At 37.2% G+C, this 23839-nt stretch overlaps 1 protein-coding gene across 1 annotated transcript in view; it reads right to left on the bottom strand.

The window, feature by feature from the left end:
- The window catches only part of CNBD1 (cyclic nucleotide binding domain containing 1), a 351846-nt gene that overhangs the window by 88870 nt on the left and 239137 nt on the right, over positions 1–23839 (bottom strand). Inside the window, exon 6 of the mRNA XM_065903452.1 lies at positions 13188–13366. Within this exon, the coding sequence (XP_065759524.1) occupies positions 13188–13366 (179 nt within the window). The remainder of the gene's footprint in view (positions 1–13187; positions 13367–23839) is intronic.

Here is a 23839-nt window from a genome sequence, read left to right as displayed (position 1 = left end):
AATGGTATTGATGAACCTATTTGCAAGGAAGGGGTGGAGATGCAGATGTACAGAATGGACTTGTGGACCCAGTAGGGGGAGGAGAGGGTGAGACAAATGGAAAAGTAGTATTGACATATTACACTATCAAGTGTAAAATAGATGGCTGGTGGGAAGTTGCTACACAACACAGGAAGCCCAGCCTGGCCCTCTGTGATGACCTAGCGGGGTGGGGATGAGGGGAGAAGAAGGAGGCTAAAGAGGGAAGAGATACATGTGAGATCATGGCTGATTCCTATCGTTCTACAGCAGAAACCTGAACAAAACTGTACAGCAATCTTCCTCCAATTAAAAAATAAATTTTAACAAAAATAAAGGTTTAAACTTTTAGTTAAATTATATTACTCAAAGGAAACCTATGTTCTCCAGTATAGGATGTTATCAAGTCACATAACAAAACATGAAGAGTCACAAGCTGCAACCAGGGAAGAAAACATGAGGGGTTCATGCAAAGCTCTCATTGTAAAAGGGACGGCCCCAAATATCGATAATTATTTAATCATGTCACCTGCAGGGGAATTTTCTTCTCCCCGTCATATTTCTAGTCAGCGCCTTTGCTGGGCTCTATAGTGACTAATTTCCATTTTCTCAAGTGAGAAATTTACTCAAGATTTGCTCCTTGAGTTCAGCTCTTTCTTTTCAATACTATTTTCCGGAAGATTTTATCTGTCTTATGGATTTAATATCACACTTCTACGTAGACAATTTCAAAATTTATATCTCTAACCATTTCAAGATTATATTGTATACTCAGCACAGCACTTACAAATATTTACATAATAACTGTTTTATAAAACTAGTTGATTTAACTGAATTTTTAGCATGCATAAACACCCACACAATGAAAAAACTTTTTTATTCTGAAAAACTATCTTGTTGAAACTAATATTTTGTGTGGCAAAACCCACAAGTAATAGAGACATATTTCAATATCCCAGTTTTTGTCAAATTGGGGAGTTTCAAGAAAATTAATAAATAACTTTATATGTAAGATTTCATGTGGAAATATATATAATCTATTCCGTTCTATGTGTTATATGTATTTTTATGTGTACACACAACATCCTACTACATTCATATAGATATATTCTATTATATATGAAGCTATAATATCTGACAGGATACACACATTACATAGGATGTGTTATAACTAAAAAACATATAATATTAAGTGCAATATTTTTAATTATTCTAAGATGTTAAACATATTCATAGAAATTTAAATGATGTAAAGTAGACTATATATACACACATAATAAAGACTGAATAGGTATTTATGTAACAGAGTGCTCTGGGTAGTTTTCCTACAGTGAAAGTGACTTTTCCTGTTGCTTCAGAGTATTAGGAATTAAAATGTGTAGGACTTGCACGGAGATTTATCAATCGTAACATTGATTTTGTGAACTTTAGCTCATTCTCCGCCTCGAGAGACTGTAAACTGAGATCAGAGTATTGATGGAAAAGACAGAGAGCTCTGTGTAGTGAGAGCTGTCAGTCCTGCAGTCATCTCCCCTCCTCCTTCGCTTTGCCCAAAGCTCTGTGAGCACTGCAAGAAGTTCTTTCTGCCCCTCTCCTGTCTGCCTGCTTCTGCTCCTCTCTGACCTTAAAAGAACTTCATCATAGGAATGCGATCACTAGATAATTTAACCCAACTCCTAACTTCTTATCCACGGAATGCACACGGTACCCTGCTCACCTGTTGATTCTTTTCCTAGATTGAAAGAAATAAGAATGAGGAATTAAGTAGTAAAAAGATGACTAGCTCTCTACTCCCAGTAGCCTCATTAGCAATCCTGCAGGCAGATCACCTGGGCAAGATAACATCTGAAGGAAGATCAGCAGGAGTCAGCCAGTCTGCATGCAAGGGAAAAGGACGCAGATCCCAGCCTCCTGCCTGGATGATTCACTGAGACTCCAAAATCAGTCATAGCCAAGCAGGCTCTTCTGAGTTGATCTGGAGCACAAATCCACCTTCTCTCCAGGTTGCTAGAACTCTGAGAAAGCAACCATTCACCTACTTTGTGAGTATTGACTGATTGATCAGTGGCCAGCCAAACCTGAGTTCAGTTACAAGAAGACAGGAAGCTGATGGGGTAAGTGTGTGGCTCCCCCCTCCCATCAGCTAGGTGAACTCACCAAAGCTAAAGAGTGTGGAACTGTCTGGAAAGGGAGTAAACCTGGGGATCTGCCTGAAGTGGTGAATTGATTCAAAAGAGAGACTTCTGTGGTCTCCACTGCATGAAGCCAGGGACAAAAATTGTATTAAATAACTTACTATACAAGACACTGGGCTTCCCAGATGGCGCAAGTGGTAAATAATCTGCCTGTCAATGCAGGAAACACAGAGACACGGGTCAGTCTCTGAGTTGGGAAGATCCCCTGGACAAGGAAATAAAAACCCACTCCAGTATTCTTACCTGAAAAATACCATGGACAGAGGAGCCTGGCAGGTTACAGTTCATTGGATAACAAAGAGTCAGACATGACTGAGCATGCATTCACAAGACATTACCTTTCAAAGGAGTTCCAGAAGGAAGGACATACAAAAGATTGCATTTAGACACCAAATCACTGACGGTAACCATAACATTCACCTCTAATATCCATTCTCCCTTCCTTCCTGATCCTCTGAGAGGAGCAGAAAAAGCAGTTAACGAATAGAAGAGGATGCAGAGTAAGAAAGGGGGAATAAACTAGTGTGAACTCCTTCCCCCACTGCAGAATTATAGCATAGTAAGGCGCAATGTGTTGTCAAGCATGAGAGTTTGAAATTTTGATATGAAGACTCGACTGGAAATTATAATATCTAAAAAATGAGGCTACTTGTTAATAACTAGGAATCTGACAGATTTCATCCAGGGAACATGGAAAAATACTACTACACAAACTGTTTTAAAGCTTGGTTGTTAAAAAAAAAATAAAGTTATTTTGTAATTTTACCCTGCTTGGTCCAAATTGTTCAATATACATTTATCAAGTGATTTTCATTCCACATGTCTTGAAGTGTTTATTGATCAAAGAAAAGTTCTACTAATAAAATATAAAGTTATTTTTAATAATAAAGAGCTTCCACTTAAAAATTGCTTGTATGATGTTGCTAAATGTTATCGTGTCAAAAATACATCTTAATAAAAATACCAGCATAACCAAATATATGTCAGTTATAGGGGCATATAAAGTATGAAATACAAAATAAGGTATAAAATGCAGAGTGTGTCTGCGTGTAGGTTTGTGTTAACATACAACATATCATACCTGAGTTGACTCTAAGGAAACTTGATTTTCTTTAAGATTGTTCTTTGAAAAATTGTGAAACTAATTCAAAATAAACTAAAGATTAAAACTACTTAGGATCCTAACTGATGATCTTGTAAATGAATGTTTATTTTCTCTTTTCCTTATAGGTGATGTGCTTCCTCCCTCAGTCGTGTCGGACTCTTTGTGACCCCATGGACTGTAGCCCGCTCCAGGCTCCTCGGTCTATGGGATTCTCCAGCAAGAATACTGATGGGTAGCCTTTCCCTTCTCCAGGGGATCATCCAAACCAGGGATCCGACCCAGGTCTCCCATGTTGCAGGCAGATTCTGTACTGTCTGAGCCACCACAAAACAAACTGCCTTACTATATAAATCAATATCAAGAAAAACAAAAATTATCATTTGTACTTTACCATTTTTTTAGTCCAATTTAGATCTGTAACAGGGAATTGGTGTAACAGATATTTGCATCTCATGAAAAATGTATTTGATTCTTTAACTGAATTTTTTCACTCTATGCTCATTATACTCAGATAATGCTCACTTGTTTACAAAATTTGTTAGAGGGTTAAATTAAAGAGTTAAGAGAGTATTACTTCTCTTTTTTATGTGATTCTCTGATACAACACAATAAAAAAAGCAAATAGTGGTAAAGAAGCCAAATAGATGGAGGAAAAATAAAACATAACCCTTTGTGAAAAACCACAAAGCTCCCAAACATAAATAATATTTAATGCTTTTTTTTAAAATTAATACACAGAAAAGCAAGTCAATAAAGTTAGACAAAGAATAGCATGTTTTAAAACGTAATTCACATTTCCTATAGAAAACAGGGTCAATAAAGATAAATTATAGGCAATAGTCACATACTTTTTCTTCAGCAGACTTAAGAACAAAATCACTAGAGTTGCTGACATGCAACAGAATTGTCTACTTTTATCTATATTACTTTTTCAAAATATTCTATAAGTACTAGAAAAAAAGAATGATTTAGAGTTATGAACTGCTTGCTTGCCAGCTTGCAATAAAAAGCCATTACTTTATTTCTGATAGTTCTTGGCCTGCTATAGCAGTACAATTGATAAAACTTTTATGGTGTGAACAGGGCTAGGGTATTGTCAGAAGACAATGCTCAGGAAGCTACAGTTTCTCAGACTTCTGAGATATTGGGGATGACTATTAAGAACGACCGGGATGGGGAATTCGTGTAACTCTATGGCTGATTCATATCAATGTATGACAAAACCCACTGAAAAATAAAAATTAAAAAAAAAAAAAAAAGAACCATAGAAAAGAATAACTGAGGCATGTTTCTGTACAGCAGTAATTAACACAACATTGAAATTCAACTATACTCTAACAAAAATAAAATTTAAAAAAGAAAAACTGTTTTGGGGGGATATAAATACAATGGATAAAGGAAATAATATTTTAGGAAAATATTCATCAGCTTAAATTGACATAACCAAAGAACTCCATGGTCGCATATAAGGAAAACCTATTCTTCTGCAGTTGGAAGACAGGAAAAAGGTAAAAATTGGACTTCATATTTTATTAAAAGGATACCATAGCTCCAAAGAGCCTTGCATATGCAACCCCAGCAAGTACCTTGTTGAACCCTGAAACTCAGGGTAGAGACTTTAAAACCTGGTACAGTAATTGTCATAATTGCCATCTTTACAGTGAGAAAATACAGTGACTGCAACAAAAAGCTGAGTTTGGGGGCTTCCCTGGCGGCTCAGTGGTGAAGAGTCCCCCTGCCAATGCAGGGAGCACAGGTTCAGTCCTGACCCAGGAGCACCCCACATGCTGTGGGGCAGCTGAGCCTGTGCACCACGGCGATTGAGCCTGTGCTCTGGAGCCTGGGGTCCTCAGCTACTGAGTCCACGTGCTGCAACTACGGAAGCCCACATCCCCTAGAGTCCTCTGCTTCTCAGCAAGGAAAACCACTGCAGTGAGAAGCCCAGATGCTGCTACTGGAGAGCGACCTCTGCTCTCGGCAACTAGAGGCAAAGCCCATACATGCAGCAGTAAAGACTCAGAATGGGAAAAACAAAATAAAATAAAAAATAAGCAAACTGAGCTTGGCCCAGGTCTGGTTCACAGTAGCTCTACTATATTCACAGAACCACTGCATGACAACTTCCATGGACTTTAACTATGCAATTTGAATGGATACTTGGTATTGATCCCATACTGATTTCTTGGTCTTTGTGGTAAGAGCTATCAGTAAGGAAGATCAGGTAGAAATCTGAAATTCCCTCTCCCTACCATCCTCCACCTTAGCCAAGATAATAAATCAAAACAATATCATAGACATCAGCAAGATGGAAGGCTGGGAATTCCCACCCAGTTCTCAACCCCCCACAAAAGTAACAATTTAACAGCAATCCACAAATAAAAATCTAAAAATATTTAGTACAAGGCAAGGATGCCCACTCTTTCTACTTTTCTTCAATATAGTACTACCATCCTAGGCAGAGCAATGGTGCAAAGAGAAAGAGAAGGAGAAGAACAAAAAAGGGAGAGAAAGAAAGAAAAGATATCCAAATCAGAAGGAAAAAATAAAATAACTTGCTTGTACATGACATGATGTTATATGTACAAAACATGAAAAAACTCCAGCAAAAATTGCTAGAAATAATGAATAAATCCAGTAAAGTTGCAGAATACAAAAGTTGCATACAAAATCAGTGTCTTTTCTATACATAATAACAAATTATACAAAAAAGAAATTGAGAAAGTATTTACAAGCACAAAAATAATAAAATACATAGGAATAAACTTAAAGACATGAAAGATATGTACTGAAAATTATTAATAGTAATGAAGTTAAAGAAAGCAAAGAAAATGGAGACATTTTCTGTTCACAAATAGGAAAAATTAGCGTAGTCAAAATGTGCATATTACCAACTTCAATTTAACAGCATATTAAAAGAATTATACAGTATGACCAAGTGGGATTTATCCCTGGGAGGCAAGGATGGTTCAATATATGCAATCAATAAATGTGATGCACTACATTCTCAGAATGAAAGATAAAGATCATATGATCATCTCAATATATACAGAAAAAAATCTAACAAAATATACTAGTCTTTCATTTCAACACATTGAGTATAGAAGGAACATGACTCATAATAAAGACCATTATGACAAAGCCGTTGCTACTATCCTACTCAGTGGTGAAAGATTGAAAGCTTTTTTTTCTGAGATCAGGAAAAAGACAAGGATATTGCTCTCATCACTATTATTCCACATGATACTGAAATCCTAATTAGACCAATTAGTCAAGACAAAGAAATAAAAGGCATCCAAATCATAAAGGACACAGTAAATTGTCTTATTATTTGTAAGTGAAATTATCTTATATGCAGAAAATTTTAAAAAAAGCTATTGGAACTAATCAAAAAATTCAATAAAGCTTCAGGATATAAAATCAATGTACATAAATCAGTGGCATTTCTGTATACTAATAGGACACCTGAAAAAAAAAAACTATCCCACTCACAATAATATCAAAAGCATAAAATAATTAAAAATTTATATAACCAAGGAACTGAAATATCTGTACAATGAAAACTGCAGAACTTTTTTGATGAAAATTGAAGAAGATACAAAGGGAAAGATATCCCATGCTCATGTACTGGAGCAATTAATATTATAAATATGTCTACACTCTACAAAGTCATATATAGATTCAGTGTAATCCCTATCAAAACTTCAGCGGTATTTTTCACAGAAATAAAGGAATCCTAAAATTTGTATGGGACCACAAAAGACTGAATTGCCAAAGCAATACTGAGACAAAAGAACAGGGGTAGAGGTATCACTGGATCTAACTTTAAGCTATACTACAAGGATATAGTAATTAAAACAGTATGGCATTCGTGTTAACAGAGAGACATACAAATGGAGCAGAAAAGAGAGCTCAAAAATAAATGCCATCACATACAGTCACCATATGTTTCACAAGGGGTTCAGGAAAATTTAACAGGGAAAGAATAGTCTCTTCAGTAATTGGTGCTTGGAAAATCAGATAACCAAATACTGAAATTGAGTTCTTATCTTATAGAACACTATAAAAATTACCTTGAAATGGATTAAAGACTTAAACACAAGATCTGCTATTGCAAAACTCCTAGAAAAATATGCAGGAAAGAAGCTCCTTGATACTGGTCTTGGGTAAGGAATTTTTGGACACAATATCAAAAGTACAAACAGCAAAGGTAAAAATCAACCATCAGAATTACATGAAGTTTGAAAGCTTATTTACAGCAAAATAAAAATAAACAAATAAAAAGACAGCCTATATAACAGGAGAAAAATTTTCAACCATATATCAAATATGGGATTACTATCCAAAATATATAAGGAACTCACACAATTCAATAGCAACAAGACAAATAACCCAAATTTTAAGATGTGAAAACAACCTAAATAGATATTTCTCAAAATAATACATTAAAATGACCAACAAGTGCTTGAAAAGGTGTTCAACATCACTAATCATCAAGGAAATGAAATCAAAACCGTACTGAGATATCACCTCACATCTGTTAGAATGGTTATTATCAAAAAGAAAAGGGAAATGTGCAAGATGAGGTGAAAATGGAATCCTTGTATACTGTTGATGGACATGTAAATCAGTAGAGCCTTTAAGAAACAGTATGGAGCTTCCCTGGAGAAGGACATGGCAACCCACTCCAGAATTCTTGCCTGGAGAATCCCATGGACAGAGGAGCCTGGCAGGCCATGGTCATAGGGTCACAGATAGTCAGTCATGACTGAAGCGACTAAGCATGCATGCACACATGGAGCTTCCCTCAAAAAATTAAAACAGAACTACCATACAATCCAGGAATCTCATTTCTGTGCAGGCATCTAAAGAAAGGAAAACAGGATATTGAAGAGACAGCTGCATTTCCTTGTTTATTGAATCATTGTTCACAGTAGCTAAAATATGGGAACAACCTAAGTGTTTATCCATGGATGAATGGAGGTGGGAAATATGATATATACACAAGCAATGGAATTTTATCAAGTTTGAAAAGGAAGGAAATTCTGACATTTGTGACAACACAAATGAAGCTGAAAGACATTATGCTAAGTAAAATAAGCCAAAAAAAGACAAACAGGATCTCATTTATGTGTTTTATTTAAAATTGTCAAACTCATAGAAGACAGTAGAATGTTGCTGACAAGGTATAAAGTGAAAGTGAAAGTGACTTAGTCATGTCTACTCTTTGCAACCCCATGGACTCCAGGCCAAAACACTGGAGTGGGTAGCCATTCCCTTCTCCAGGGGATCTTCCCAAGCCAGGGATCAAACCCAAGTCTCCTGCATCGCAGGCAGATTCTTTACCAGCTGAGCCACAAGAGAAGCCACAAGGTTTAAGGGCTAGGGAAAATAGACAGATATTGATCAAAGGGTACAAAGTTTGCTGTATGCAAGATGAGTGAGTCTTGGAGATCTAATACACAACACAGTAATATAATCAACAATATGAATCTGCCTGCCAGTGCAGGAGACGCAGGAGATGCAGGTTAGATTCCTGTCAGGAACATCCCCTGGAGTAGGAAATGGCAACCCACTCCAGTATTCTTGCTGGGAAAACTCCATGGTCAGAGGAGCTTGTTGGGCTGAAGTTGATGGAGTCACAAAGAGTAAGAGATAACTGAGCAACTGAGCGCACGCGCGCACACACACACACACACACACACACACACACACACACACACACACGTATGCTTGAACTTTGCTAGGAGGACAGATAATGTGTTCTCATTACAAACACACAAAAATCTAACTATATAAGATGATGGATATGTTAATTAGCTTGATTGGGCTGATCACTTCACAATGTATACATATGTCAAAACATCAAGATGCACACCTTAAACATGTACACATTTTCTTGTCAGATTATACATCAGTAAAGCTGGCACAAAAGCACTACTACATTCCTGGAAGAATGGCACCTATTACTGCTGCCCTCAAAGGCCTAATTCAGGGTTCAGAGTTGGTAATGCCATCTTATTTCATTAAATTCTTGAGTTTTGTCCTCAACAAGCAAACAACTAGATGCTAGAAGATTGGAGTGGATTACTATAAAGTTAACAAAGAAATGGCCCTAATTATAGCTGCTCTGCAAAATGTGGTATTCTTTTTTCCTAAAGCAGATTGAAAAAGTATTGGGTCTGCACAGAAGAACTGTACAAAAAAGGTCTTAATGATCGGGGTAACCACAATGGTGTGGTCACTCACCTAGAGCCAGACATCTTAGAGTGTGAAGTTTGGTGGACCTTAGGAAGGAAGCATTAATACTAAAAAAAAGCCAGGGGAGGTGATGGAATTCCAGCTGAGCTATTTCTAATCCTAAAAGAATATGCTGTTAAAATGCTTCACTTAATACACCAGGAAATTTGGAAAACTCAGCAGTGACCACAGAACTGGAAAAGGTCAGCTTTCATATAAATCCCAAAGAAGGGCAATCCCAAAGAATGTTCAAATTGCCACACAATTACACTCATTTCACAAATTAGCAAGGTAATGCTCAAAATCCTTCAAGTTAGGCTTCAATGGTACATGAACAGAGAACATCCAGATGTACAAGCTAGAAAAGGGAGAAGAACCAGAAATCAAATTGTCAATATCCATTGGATCATAGAAAAGGCAAGAGAATTCCAGGAAAACATTTACCTCTGCTTTCTTGACCACACTAAAGACTTTGACAGTGGATGACAAGAAACTCCAGAAAATTCCTAGAGATGGGAATACCAGACCATCTTATATGTCTGCTGAGAAACCTGTATGCAGGTCAAGAAGCAACAGTTAGAACTGGACGTGGATAAATGAACTGATTCAAAATTGGGAAGGAATATGTCAGAGTTCTATATTATTGTTCTACTTACTTAACTTTGTAGAGTACATCATGTGAAATGCTGGGTTGGAAAAATCACAAGTTAGAATCAAGATTCTAATCCAAAATCACTGCAGATGGTGAATGCAGCCATGAAATTAACATGCTTGCTTCTTGGAAGAAAAGCTATGACCAACCTAGACAGCATGTTGAAAAGCAGAGACATTACTCTGCCAACAAAGGTCCGTCTAGAAAAAGCTACAGTTTTTCCAGTAGTCATGTACGGATGTGAGAGTTGGACCATAAAGAAAGCTGACAGCCAAAGAATTAATGCTTTTGAGCTGTGGTGTTGGGGAAGACTCTTGAGAGTCCCTCGGACAGCAAAGAGATTCAACCAGTCCATCCAAAAGGAAATCAGTCCTGAATACTCATCGGAAGGACTGATGCTGAGGCTGAAAATCCAATACTTTGTTCACCTGATGCGAAGAACTGACTCGTTGAAAAAGACCCTGATACTGGGAAAGGTTGAAGGCAGGAGGTAAAGGGTTTGACAGAGGATGAGATGGCTGGATGGCATCACTGACTCGATGGACATGAGTTTGAGGAAGCTCCAGGAGTTGGTGATGGACAGGGAATCCTGGCATGCTGCAGTCCATGGGGTCACAAAGAGTCAGACACGACTGAGCAACTGAACTGAACTGAGAATGAAGATTTCTGGGAGAAATGTCAATAACCTCAGATACACAAATATGCCACTCTAACAGCAGAAAGTGAAGAGAAACTAAAGAGCTTTTTGATAAAGATGAAAGAGAAGAGTGAAAAGGCTGGCTTAAAGAAGAGAGTGAAAAGGCTGGCTTAAAACTCAACATTTAAAAAACAAAGATCATGGCATCTGGTCCCATCACTTCTTGGCAAATAGATGAGGAAAAAATGGAAACAGTGACAGATTTTATTTTGGGGGGGTTCCAAAGTCTTTGCAGATGGTGACTGCAGCCATGAAATTAAAACACATTTGTTCCTTGGAAGAAAAGCTATGACAAACCTAGACAGCATATTAAAAAGCAGAAACATCACTGCTAACAAAGTTCCATATAGCCAAAGCTATGGTTTTTCCAGTAGTCATGTATGGATATGAGAGTTGGACCATAAAGAAGGCTGAGCACTGAAGAATTGATGCTTTTGAACTGTGGTGCTGGAGAAGACTCTTGAGAGTTCCTTGGACAGCAAGGAGATCAAACAAGTCAATTCTAAAGGAAATCAACCCTGGATGCTCATTGGAAGGACTGATGCTGCAGCTGAAGCTCCAATACTTTGGGACCTGGTGCGGAGAGTTGACTCATTTGAAAAGACCCTGATACTGGGAAAGATTGAGGGCAGGGGGAGAAGGGGGTGACAGAGAATGAGATTGTTGGATGCCACCATCAACTCAATGGACATGACTGTGAGAAAACTCTTGGAAATAATGAAGGATAGGGAAGCCTGGCGTGCTGCAGTCTATGGGGTCGCAGATAGTTGGACGTGACTGAATGACAGAAAAGAAACACTGTAGGTGGCCATTGAGTGGTGAATTCATTTTTTTCTATTCCAATCAAGACAGAATGTTAGAAGCATTACTCATTCATGTGTGATCAACAACAATTTATACTTTTATATTTTTATCTCATTTTTTTCTTTTAGGTTCCAAAGTCATTGCAGTTGGTGACTGCAGCCATGAAATTAGAAGACACTTGCTTCTTGGAAGGAAAGCTATGGCAAACCTAGACAGCATATTAAAAGCAGAGACATCACTTTGCTGACAAAGTTCCATAAGGTCAAAGCTATGGTTTTACAGCAATCATGAATGGATGTGAAAGTTGGACCCTAAAGAAGGCAGAGTGCCAAAGAATTGATTCTTTCAAATTATGGTGTTGGAGATGACTCTTGAAAGTCCCTTGGACAGCAAAGGAGATCAAACCAGTTAATCCTAAAGGAAAAATTCCCTGGATATTCATTGGAAGAACTTATTCTGCAGCTTAAGCGCCAATATTCTTCACCACCTGATGTGAAGAGTCGACTCATTGGGAAAGACCTTGATGCTGGGAAAGACTGAAGGCAAAAGGAGAAGAGGGCAGCTGTAGATGAGATGGTCGGATAACATCACCGATTCAATGGACATGAACTTGGGCAAACTCTGGGAGATAGTGAGGGATGGGGAGGCCTGTTGTGCTGCAGTCTATGATGTTGCAACAAGTGGGACATGAAGTAGTGACTGAAAAAAACCAGTTCATATTTTATCCATGTCTGTCTTTATTGTCTTTATCCATGTCTATCCTTATTGAATCTGAGAATATTCTAGGTCTTTTCCGACTTCAATCCATAGTGCTATATCATTTGATTTTAATTAGTTTCTTTGGCTATTTACTCCTCTGAGTATCTTGATCACCCTACATCCAAAACTGGCTTTTATAGTCGCAATTCTAGTTGAACCAGTGAAGACCCTCATGTGGGGTATTCAGGTGTCCAGAAAGACATTAACCTTTATTTGAGCCAGTTGATGGTTTTCAGACATTGCATATAAACACAGTGCTTTCTTCAATTGAGACTTTCTGATTTTAACAGAATCAACCCTTTGATTACCTTAGCATTGTTCTTGAGATAGACAGCAAAAGCACACACTCTTAATTTTATTTAAAAGGGCCTTCATGTTCTGTCCTCTGTGTTCCCTTTCTTAAATCACTCCCTCCCTCTTATCTCAAGATGGCCCTCCTTCTTCATTTAGTGATCCAATTACAATGGCTTTGCCTCAGTAATCAAATGCACCACAAAACACCAGTCAGTGGGCAGTATGTTGTGGAATGCATCCCTCATTAATTTTTTTTAAAACATATCTCCAGTTGTGATGACAGTATAATTTTTATTTTTAAAATCTATATTAGATTTAATATTTCAGGTAACACTAGATATATGTAAATTTAAATATCTGGAAGAGATAAAGTTTATAACAATGATACATCATTGCTTATTGAAGAAGCAAATACTCATTTCTTACCGTGGGACCAACCCCAGTCAGTAGAGGGTTTCTGAAGTCTTCACTGAAAACAAAGCTGTGAAAACTCTGAGGTGTGAAAGAGGTTGTAGACTCATGTTCTTCAATCATATTTTTATATATTTGTGTTTGAGGTCGGACTAGGCCTTTCAGTATTATATAAAATCCATCATTTCCAATCACTGAAAAAAAAAAAAACCAGACAAGGTATACTATAGACCTTATTTTGAAGGTGCTTTGATGTACATATGTCTACAATACATATTACAACTGCTTCTGTTTTAGCAGATTTCTTTTTATTTATTCATTGACAGTGACTTTAATGTAGCACTTAGGCATCACAAAAATTTAGACAAATAACAAAGATACCTACACTTAGAGTACTATTTGCTGACAGCTATTTAGAGTAATCAATCCCTTATGGAACTGATAAATTCTAGGAAAGAATCATGGTGACATACCAAGATTAATAGATTTAAGATAAAATAAGGAGAAAAGTGCCAGAAAAGCCCTTGAACTTTTTAAAATGTTTCTGTCCCCTTCAAAAACGCCATTCTTTTTGTGTTATATAAATAGCAGTATATCACTATTAATTTTCATTTATCTTTGCTCTAGACAGGATGATGATCACTCATAGAACTAAGCAAAGAGTATACTATGAAAGGAGAAATGGATCATTACTAGGAAAAAGTTTTGATATTTTTTTCAGTATTTCTTCTATTCCATTTTGTAACTCTCCACAAGCCATCTTCCAACCCCACTACCTAAAGTTCAAATATATGCCTGAAGGTCTGGAAGGCTCATTCACTTGTGAAGGTTTTGAATGAAGCACAAATCAGTTTTACTTCTTCTGAAAGCCCATCACTTTGGAGAAGCAGATCATGGGAACTGGATGATGTGACTCCTTTTCTTTGTCATTTGCATTACATTGCTCCAAAGGAGTAAATTAGTCAAGTCTGGTGTTTTTCTTACCATTTCCTTATTAACTTGTAAATAAAAACTTTACAAGTTGATTTTAATGGATACCTGCATCTCTTTCTTTTTATGCCCTATGACATGTCACGTGCTTGCCTTCTCTGCTTTTGTCTAAACTGAGTCCTTAATGGGGGGGCTCTTTTGTATACCACCTGTACATCAGTTCAGTTCACTTCAGTTCAGTCACTCAGTCGTGTCCGACTCTTTGTGATCCCATGAACTGCAGCATGCTAGGCCTCCCTGTCCATCACCAGCTCCTGGAGTGCACCCAAACCCATGTCCTTTGAGTTCATGATGCCATCCAGCCATCTCATCCTCTGTCATCCCCTTCTCCTCCTGCCCCCAGTCTTACCCAGCATCAGGGTCTTTTCCAATGAGTCAGCTCTTCACATCAGGTGGACAAAGTATTGGAGCTTCAGCTTCAACATTAGTCTTTCCAATGAACACCCAGGAATGATCTCCTCTAGGATGGACTGGTTAGATCTCCGTGCAGTCCAAAGGACTCTCAAGAGTCTTCTCCAACACCACAGTTCAAAAGCATCAATTCTTCTGTGCTCAGCTTTCTTTATAATCCAATTCTCACATCCATATATGACTACTGGAAAAACCATAGCCTTGACTAGACGGCCCATTATTGACAAAGTAATGTCTCTGCTTTTTAATATGCTGTCTAGGTTGGTCATAACTTTCCTTCCAAGGAGTAAGCATCTTTTGATTTCATGGCTGCAATCACCATCTGCAGTGATTTTGGAGCCCAAAAAAATAGTCTGCCACTGTTTCCATTGTTTCCCCATCTGTTTGCCATGAAGTGATGGGACCAGATATCATGATTTTAGTTTTCTGAATGTTGAGATTTAAGCCATCTTTTCATGGTAACTATAAAATAGTGATTTTTCTTTTTGTCTTCACTAAAGCAAACATTGTGTTTCTTTCGATGCCTAAGCTTAAAATAGATACTTCCTAGATAGCTCAATATCATTTCTTATTAAACATGTAATCTGTGTGGCAAAGACACTGCAGAAATATTGCTTTTTTAAAAAAAATGCTTATGTTTTATTTTTGGCTCTGCTGAGTCTTTATTGTGGCCCATAGGTTCAACATTCAGAAAACTAAGATCATGGCATCTGGTTCCATAACTTCATGGCAAATAGAAACAGTGGAAACAGTGACAGACTTTATTTTGGGGGGACTCCAAAATCACTGCAGATGGTGACTGCAATCATGAAATTAAAAGATGCTTGGTCCTTGGAAGAAAAGTTATGACCAACCTAGACAGCAAGTTGAAAAGCAGAGACATTGCTTTGCCAACAAAGGTCCATCTAGTCAAGGCTATGGTTTTTCCAGTGGTCATGTGTAGATGTGAGAGTTGGACTATAAAGAAAGCTGAGCACTGAAGAATTGATGCTTTTGAACTGTGGTGTTGGAGAAGACTCTTGAGAGTCCCTTGGACTGCAAGGAGATCCAACCAGTCCATCCTAAAGGAAATCAGTCCTGAATATTCATTGGATGGACTGATGCTGAAGCTGAGGCTCCAATACTCTGGCCACCTGATGGGAAGAACTGACTCATTGGAAAAGACCCTGATGCTGGGAAAGATTGAGGGCAGGAGGAGAAGGGGACGACAGAGGATGAGATGGCTGGATGGCATCAATGACTCAGTGGACATGGGTTTGAGTAAACTCCGGGAGTTGGTGATGGACAGGGAGGCCTGGCGTGCTGTCGCAAAGAGTCAGACATGACTGAGTGAACTGAACTGAACAGGTTCTTTGTTTCGATGAACTCGCTTGTTGTAGAACATGGGCGCTGTTGTGTGTGGGCTTTAGCAGTTGCAGCGTGAGGGTTTCAGTGTTGGCATTAGGTGAGCTTTGCTGTCTGGTGGCTTCCTGAAGCCGGGCTCAAACCCATGTCCCCGGCACTGGCAGGCAGATTCGTAACCAGTGACCCACCAGGGACGTCTGAAACATTGGTTTTTAATAGCTCTCATGTGGGCTGTAAAAGAATAAACACCTTACATTTCCCAGAGATGCTTAACTGTGTGGTCGCATGATCACTCTGATTAATAAAGCATTGAGAGGATTTTTGCTTTCCAAATATGCACATCACCCCTTTTTCCATGCTAGAATGGGTGTAGGATATTTGAGCTGAGGAAAATGCAAGGAGAATCTCAGAGGCCTCACCTCATGCCTTTAAACTACTGTCCTGTGACTTCTCATTATGCAACATAAATACAAATAAACCTGAAAAATATTATAAACTAATGTCCTCTAGTTCTTTGTTACTCACAGCTGAACACAATTTCTGAGTGAATCTTGTTGGAATTTCACTGAACTCTATTCATAAAACATGTTCACCTTACTGATGAATGTCATTTTTCAGTTCCTCTGGAGGAAATTTTCCTTTTCCTTCAGCCTTGGCCCAGTGACAGTGAATCTAACTAAATAAATTCTGCCTGCAATGCATTAATTTTTATATTTATATTTTAAAAAACTATCTATGATATTAAGGATGCCTTAAGAGTTTAAGTAATCTAAGGAATTTGGTTGTGTCTTACTCTCTGTGACCCCATGGGCTGTAGCCCACCAGGCTCCTCTGTCCATGACTCTCTGGGCAAGAATACTGTAGTGGGTTGCCATTTCCCCCTCCAGGCAGGGGGTCTTCCTGACTCAGGGATCAAACTCAGGCCTCCTGCATTACAGTCAGATTCTTTACCATCTGAGCCACCAAGGAAGACCAGCTAAGCAGTTTAAGTAATATAGGATTTTGTGATCCATGGAAAATATTTTTGGTCAGAACATATCTCATCAGTACTCAAATTATACTTATTTTAAAAAACAGTCAAATAAAGCCATTCTGGAAGCTGTAACTCCATTTATATAAAAGATGATAGCTGTATTTGAAATGGCAAAGAGGGGCTCTATTTTAAAAGAAAATGCTTTATGAGTATTAGGTAGATATCATTTTCTCTTTTTATTGAGGTATAGCTGATGTTCAATATAATGTAAGTTTCAGATGTACAACCTAGTGACTCATTTTTTAAATGTTATATTGCATTTCTATTTACTATAAAACATGGTTATATTCCAGGAGAAGAAAGTGGCACCCCACTCCAGTCCTCTTGCCTGGAAAATCCCATGTATGGAGAAGCCTGGCGGGCTATGGTCCATGGAGTCTCAGAGAGTTGGACACGACTGAACTGACAGAGCATGTGTGGTTATAGTTCAGGTATTGTACTGACTATAAATCCTGGTAGCTTATTTATTTTATACAAGGTAGTTTGTACTTCTTAATCCCCTATCCCATCTTATCTTACCCCTCTCTTCTTTTTTATCTCCACTAGTAGCCACCAGTTTGTTCTCTATATATGTGAGCCTGTTTCTTTTTGTTATAGTTTATTTTTTTAGATTTCACATATAGATGATATCATATAATTGCCTTTCCAACTCTGACTTATTTCACTCAGCATAACGTCTAAGTCTATCTATGTTGCTATAAATGGCAAAATATTATTTTTATGACTGAATAGTTATTCCATCTTCTTTATTCATTTACCTGTAGATGGACATTTGTGTTCCTTCCATATCTTGGCAGTTGTAAACAACTTTGTTATGAATATTGGGTGCATGTTCAAATTAGTGTTTTCAAATGAGTGTTTTTGCTTTTTCCTTTTTGTAAGAATACCCAGAAATGGAACTGCTGGGTCTTATACTAGTATTTTGAGAATCCTCCATACTGTTTTCCACAGTGACTGCACCATTGTGCATCCTTGCTAACAACTTATAAAGGTTTCCTTTTCTCCATATCCTTGCCAATATTTGTTATTTCTGGTCTTTTTGATGATAGCCATTCTAACAGGTGTAACATAGTATCCCACTTTGGTTTTAATTTGCATTCCCCTGACAGTGAGATTGCTGGTTTTAGAAAAGGCAGAAGAACCAGAGATCAAATTGCCAACATTCGCTGGATCATCAAAAAAGTAAGAGAGTTCTTTAAAAAAAAAACATCAATTTCTGCTTTATTGACTCTGCCAAAGCCTTTGACTGTGTGGATCACAATAAACTGTGGAAAATTCTTAAAGAGATGGGAATACCAGACCATCTGACTTGTCTCATGAGAAACCTGTATGCAGGTCAGGAAGTAACAGTTAGAACTGGACATGGAACAACAGACTGGTTCCAAATAGAAAAAGGAGTACGTCAAGGTTGTATATTGTCACCCTGCTTATTTAACATATATGCGTATTACATCATGAGAAACGCTGGACTGGAGGAAGCACAAGCTGGAATCAAGATTGCCGGGAGAAATATCAATAACCTCAGATATGCAGATGACACCACCCTTATGGCAGAAAGTGAAGAGGAACTAAAAAGCCTCTTAATAAAAGTGAAGGAGGAGAGTGAAAAAGTCGGCTTAAAGCTCAACATTCAGAAAACAAAGATCATGGCATCTGGTCCCATCACTTCATGGGAAATAGATGAGGAAACAGTGGAAACAGTGTCAGACTTTATTTTGGGGGCTCCAAAATCACTGCAGATGGTGACTGCAGCCATGAAATTAAAAAGATGCTTACTCCTTGGAAGAAAAGTTATGACCAACCCAGACAGCATATTTAAAAGCAGAGACATTACTTTGCCAACAAAGGTTCATCTAGTCAAGGCTATGGTTTTTCGAGTAGTCATGTATGGATGTGAGAATTGGACTGTGAAGAAAGCTGAGTGCCGAAGAATTGATGCTTTTTAACTGTGGTGTTGGAGAAGACTCTTGAGAGTCCCTTGGACTGCAAGGAGATCCAACCAGTCCATCCTAAAGGAGATCAGTCCTGGGTGTTCATTGGAAGGACTGATGCTGAGGCTGAAACTCCAATATTTTGGCCACCTCATGTGAAGAACTGACTCATTGGAAAAGACCCTGATGTTGGGAAGGATTGGGGGTGGGAGGAGGAGGGGACAACAGAGGCTGAGATGGTTGGATGGCATCACTGACTCGATAGACATGGGTTTGGGTGCACTCCAGGAGTTGGTGATGGACAGGGAGGCCTGGCGTGCTGTGATTCATGGGGTCACAAAGAGACGGATACGACTGAGAGGCTGAACTGAATTGACAGTGAGATTGAGCATCTTTTCCTGGGCCTGTTGACCATTTGTATGTATTCTTTGAAAAATATCTATTCAGCTCATTTTTAACCAAGTTGATTGTGTTTTCAATGTTGTGTTGTATGAGTTGTTTAAATATTTTGTATATTAACTCCATTTATGTAAAAGTCTCATTACTTGCAAAATTTTTTTCCCATGAAGTAAGTTGTCTTTTTGTCAATGGTTTCCTCTTCTGTGCAAAAGCTTTTAAATTTAATTTATGTTCCATTTGTTTATATTTACTTTTATTTCCTCTGTTTTAGGAAATACACTGAAAAACTATTGCTACAATTTATATCAAAGACTGTTTGGCTTATGTGTTCTCTTTTAGGAGTTTAATGGCTTCCAATCTTACCTTTAGGTCTTTAGGTAGATACCATTTAAATGATTTACTGCATACTAATAATTTTTTCTTTTCAAAATAAGATACTGTAGATGGATCAAGTACTGGTTTAGGAGGTCTGGATTCAGTCGCATTTTTGCATCCATTATGTATCCATGGGAGAATCATATTCCAATCATTTTCCAATTCAGAAATTGTCATGCTAAGCCAAATTATCTACATATATATTTTTTAATTTTTCTGATATTCAATGGAATAATATATTTTTATGTTGCTGAAATTACTATTCAAGTTTAAATAAGTTAGAATTTCAAAACTATATAAATAACCAAATTTTACCAATAAAAAGATTACTTTAAAGAATTTTGGATAGCTATATATCCAAAAGTCTACAAGCAATAAATGCTGGAGAGGGTGTGGAGAAAAGGGAACCCTCTTACACTGTTGGTGGGAATGCAAACTAGTACAGCCGCTATGGAGAACAGTGTGGAGATTTCTTTAAAAACTGGAAATAGAACTGCCATATGACCCAGCAATCCCACTCCTGGGCATACACACCAAGGAAACCAGATCTGAAAGAGACACGTGCACCCCAATGTTCATCGCACCACTGTTTATAATAGCCAGGACATGGAAGCAACCTAGATGCCCATCAGCAGATGAATGGATAAGGAAGCTGTGGTACATATACACCATGGAATATTACTCAGCCGTTAAAAAGAATTCATTTGAATCAGTTCTAATGAGATGGATGAAACTGGAGCCCATTATACAGAGAGAAGTAAGCCAGAAAGATAAAGATCATTACAGCATACTAACACATATATATGGAATTTAGAAAGATGGTAACGATAACCCTATATGCAAAACAGAAAAAGAGACACAGAAGTACAGAAGAGACTTTTGAACTCTGTGGGAGAAGGTGAGGGTGGGATGTTTCGAAAGAACAGCATGTATATTATCTATGGTGAAACAGACCACCAGCCCAGGTGGGATGCATGAGACAAGGGCTCGGGCCTGTTACACTGGGAGGACCCTGAGGAGTCGGGTGGAGAGGGAGGTGGGAGGGGGGATCGGGATGCGGAATACGTGTAACTCTATGGCTGATTCATGTCAATGTATGACAAAACCCACTGAAATGTTGTGAAGTAATTAGCCTCCAACTAATAAAAAAATTAAAAAAAAAAAGAATTTTGGATAGCTTTAATAAACTTTTAGAAATATAGATGAAAAAGACTTGTCTAATTACAATATTTAAATTAGTCAACAATACGTAAAATCCCATATTAAATTTCCAGAAACTTTTTTCAATGTTGATCTGCATTTCAAGGCTCCAGTTTCATTTGTACCTTCCTCTCACCCAAGAGGATCCCAGGCAGTATTGTGGCAGAGATCCAACTGCCAATGCAGGAGACACGAGAGATGCAGCTTCGATCCCTGGGTTGGGCAGATCCCCTGGAGAAGGAAATGGCAATCCCCTGCAGTATTCTCGCCTGGAAAATCCCATGGACAGAATAACCTGATGGGCTATAGTCCATGGGATCTCAAAGAGTCGGATATAACTAAGCACGCATGCACACCCTATCCAAGAGACGTTTGTGAGGTTTTGAGAAAATTAATGCAACTTTCAAGGATGAATCTTTATGACCCATGGAGAACACCTTAGTTGCAGTGGAAGCACATGCACACTTTAGAATCGATATACATTCTTCAAGGCCACATTTGCCTTTAGGAGAGCTATAGTCTTTACGGTAAGGTTAAATATTTTATTACTTCTATTGTAAGAGCATATTGTTTGAATTATGGTTAATTTATATATGGGGTAGGTGCCCATTAAATTTTTCATGAGATGTAACTACTATGTTTTTATATGCTATGTGAAATTTAAGCCACTACAGAAAATAAAGTATATGCACGCTAAGATATGTTTAAGGTTTAGTAATCTAAACATATTTTTCAGCATTAAAAATAAATACAATATTTTACAATGAGGAGCTATGGATTTTTTGAGATATAACCTCATAGAAAGTAAGACTTAAAGGGAATAAATGGAAAGAAATAGCAGAGAAATAACATTAAGACCTAGTGGACTTCAGGCAAAGAAAAGATCAAAATTGACATATATATATATTAAGAGACAAAAATCCCTATGTCAATAATTCCATAGGAATGTTGCCATGTTAATTTAAAGGTAGATATTAGTAAAACTTTTATCTATGATCCAATTTCATATTAGCTATTACATTGGATTCTCTTCTAAGCTAATTTTCTTAGTTTTCTGGACTTCAGTTTGCCAGTCTTAAATGCCCTCTGCCCAGGCCATAAAACGAGATCCAGTGGGAAACTCTTGGGATCAATTAAATTAAGTAAACTATATCTATATAGCATATAGAATTTACCATATGTTATATATAAATATATATAAAGTATTTTATAGTAGCATAAATAATCTTTATATATAAGGATCTTAATATAGTAATCATGTTTTTAGTACCATTTTCACTTAAACTAGAAATATGTATGTGTATTACTCAGTACTTGAAATCAAGAAATTGCTGTTCTTGTTAATATTTTATTGTTTAAGAATATAATTCACGAGAGGCTAAGTGAGTAGCTCTAAGCTTAGGAAGCTGCCTTAAATGATGAAACTCCAAAAAATTCTATGACCAGAAAAGAGACCAGAAGGTGCAAACAGCTGTGCAGAATTACAAGAAAGAAACCAAAGCCTAAGCGGCAGATTGAAAGTCACCAGCCTGGTGACGAGAGGTTACTAGGGGGAATCCTTTAAATAACAGCAGAGGGAGGGAAGTGCACACATGAATAAAGAAAAGGGAAAAAGAAAGACACCTGCTTGGACCTGTTTTGTGTTTTTTTTTTAGAGTTGGATGAACAAAGAGATTTACAAAGGTCACATATTTAATGAGTTGACTGCTTTGATACTGAAACACAAGTGAGTTGCCAGAATTAGACGTCTTAAAAACTCAAGAGAATGGTTGTAGCACATGTAAGGTGTAAAGACAGATAGTAAAAATGTTTGATGTGTTTAAAAATATGCACTATTGAAAAAATAAATAAATAAAAAAAATAAAAATATGCACTATTGAAATGAATTGCAAGGTCTTATTTAACATAAATCTTCACATTTGAAAGTTGGTCTTTGTTAAGGATTGAAAGTTCATATTTTATCAGTTTATCACACAAGTCATTACAATACTTGGAAAATACAGTATTTGCTTCTAATTTTAGTTTTAAAACCTTTCAGAAAAAACTAATAACTACTTACAAACACTAGCACACAAATATACATTCATTGTGGAGAATTCAACACAAAATATATGTAGAATAAAAGAGTTAACTGTTTCTCTTCACTGGTCTTCGATTCCTTTCCCCTCCCTACATAAAGGTAACATGTTTTTAAATGCTTGCAATATCTTTCTGAATCTATTTCTATGTAGTTTTTACTGTGTATTTTATGTGAATATATATATACACATACAATTTTAAGTTTTATACAATGGTTTCATACTATTTATATAGTTCGGCATTTGTTCTGTTTTGATTTATTGTCCTTCATAAATTTTTAAGTCAGTGTATATAATCTACCTCATTCTTTTTAATCTCTGCCTAGACTTCCATAGAATAAATGTATCAAAATATATTCTATCTTCTATTAAAGGATATTTAGGTATCCTCCATATTTTTTTAACACAACAAGTAAGATTTTAGAGATTTATGACAGAACAAATTAAATTTTGATTATTACCCTCAAGCTAATGGCAAAACAACATTGAACGTTTCTTCTTTTTTTCCCTTTCAAAATCATTTATCCTCTGCAAATTCCTACAATTTAACTTTCACTGTCTGATGTCAGATCCAAAGAAACTAACTATAGGACTGTAGGAGGAAAGCTTTCAAAACATGTAAATCTTTTCAATAGGCAGACATGCTACAAAATTCCAGTTTCGTTTTAAATATTATGATCCTGATGGACCATTTTATTAATAGAGTGGCATAGTGGACAGAGAATAAATTTAGCATTAAGGCTAAATTTTATTTGAAAGTAGTTCTAATCAGGAATACTCCACAGGATATTTTGTGCCTTAGGGTCCTCGTCTGAGGAGAACAATAACAATATCACTTTCATTTGATACTGGGAGGAATAAGCAAGGGATATTCATTACCCAAAGGATGTATTGAGTAAATTTAGT

Source organism: Muntiacus reevesi, chromosome 12 (assembly GCF_963930625.1).
Source record: "Muntiacus reevesi chromosome 12, mMunRee1.1, whole genome shotgun sequence".
In the NCBI taxonomy this organism is placed as follows: domain Eukaryota; kingdom Metazoa; phylum Chordata; class Mammalia; order Artiodactyla; family Cervidae; genus Muntiacus; species Muntiacus reevesi.
This window is presented reverse-complemented; position numbering and strand designations above follow the sequence as displayed.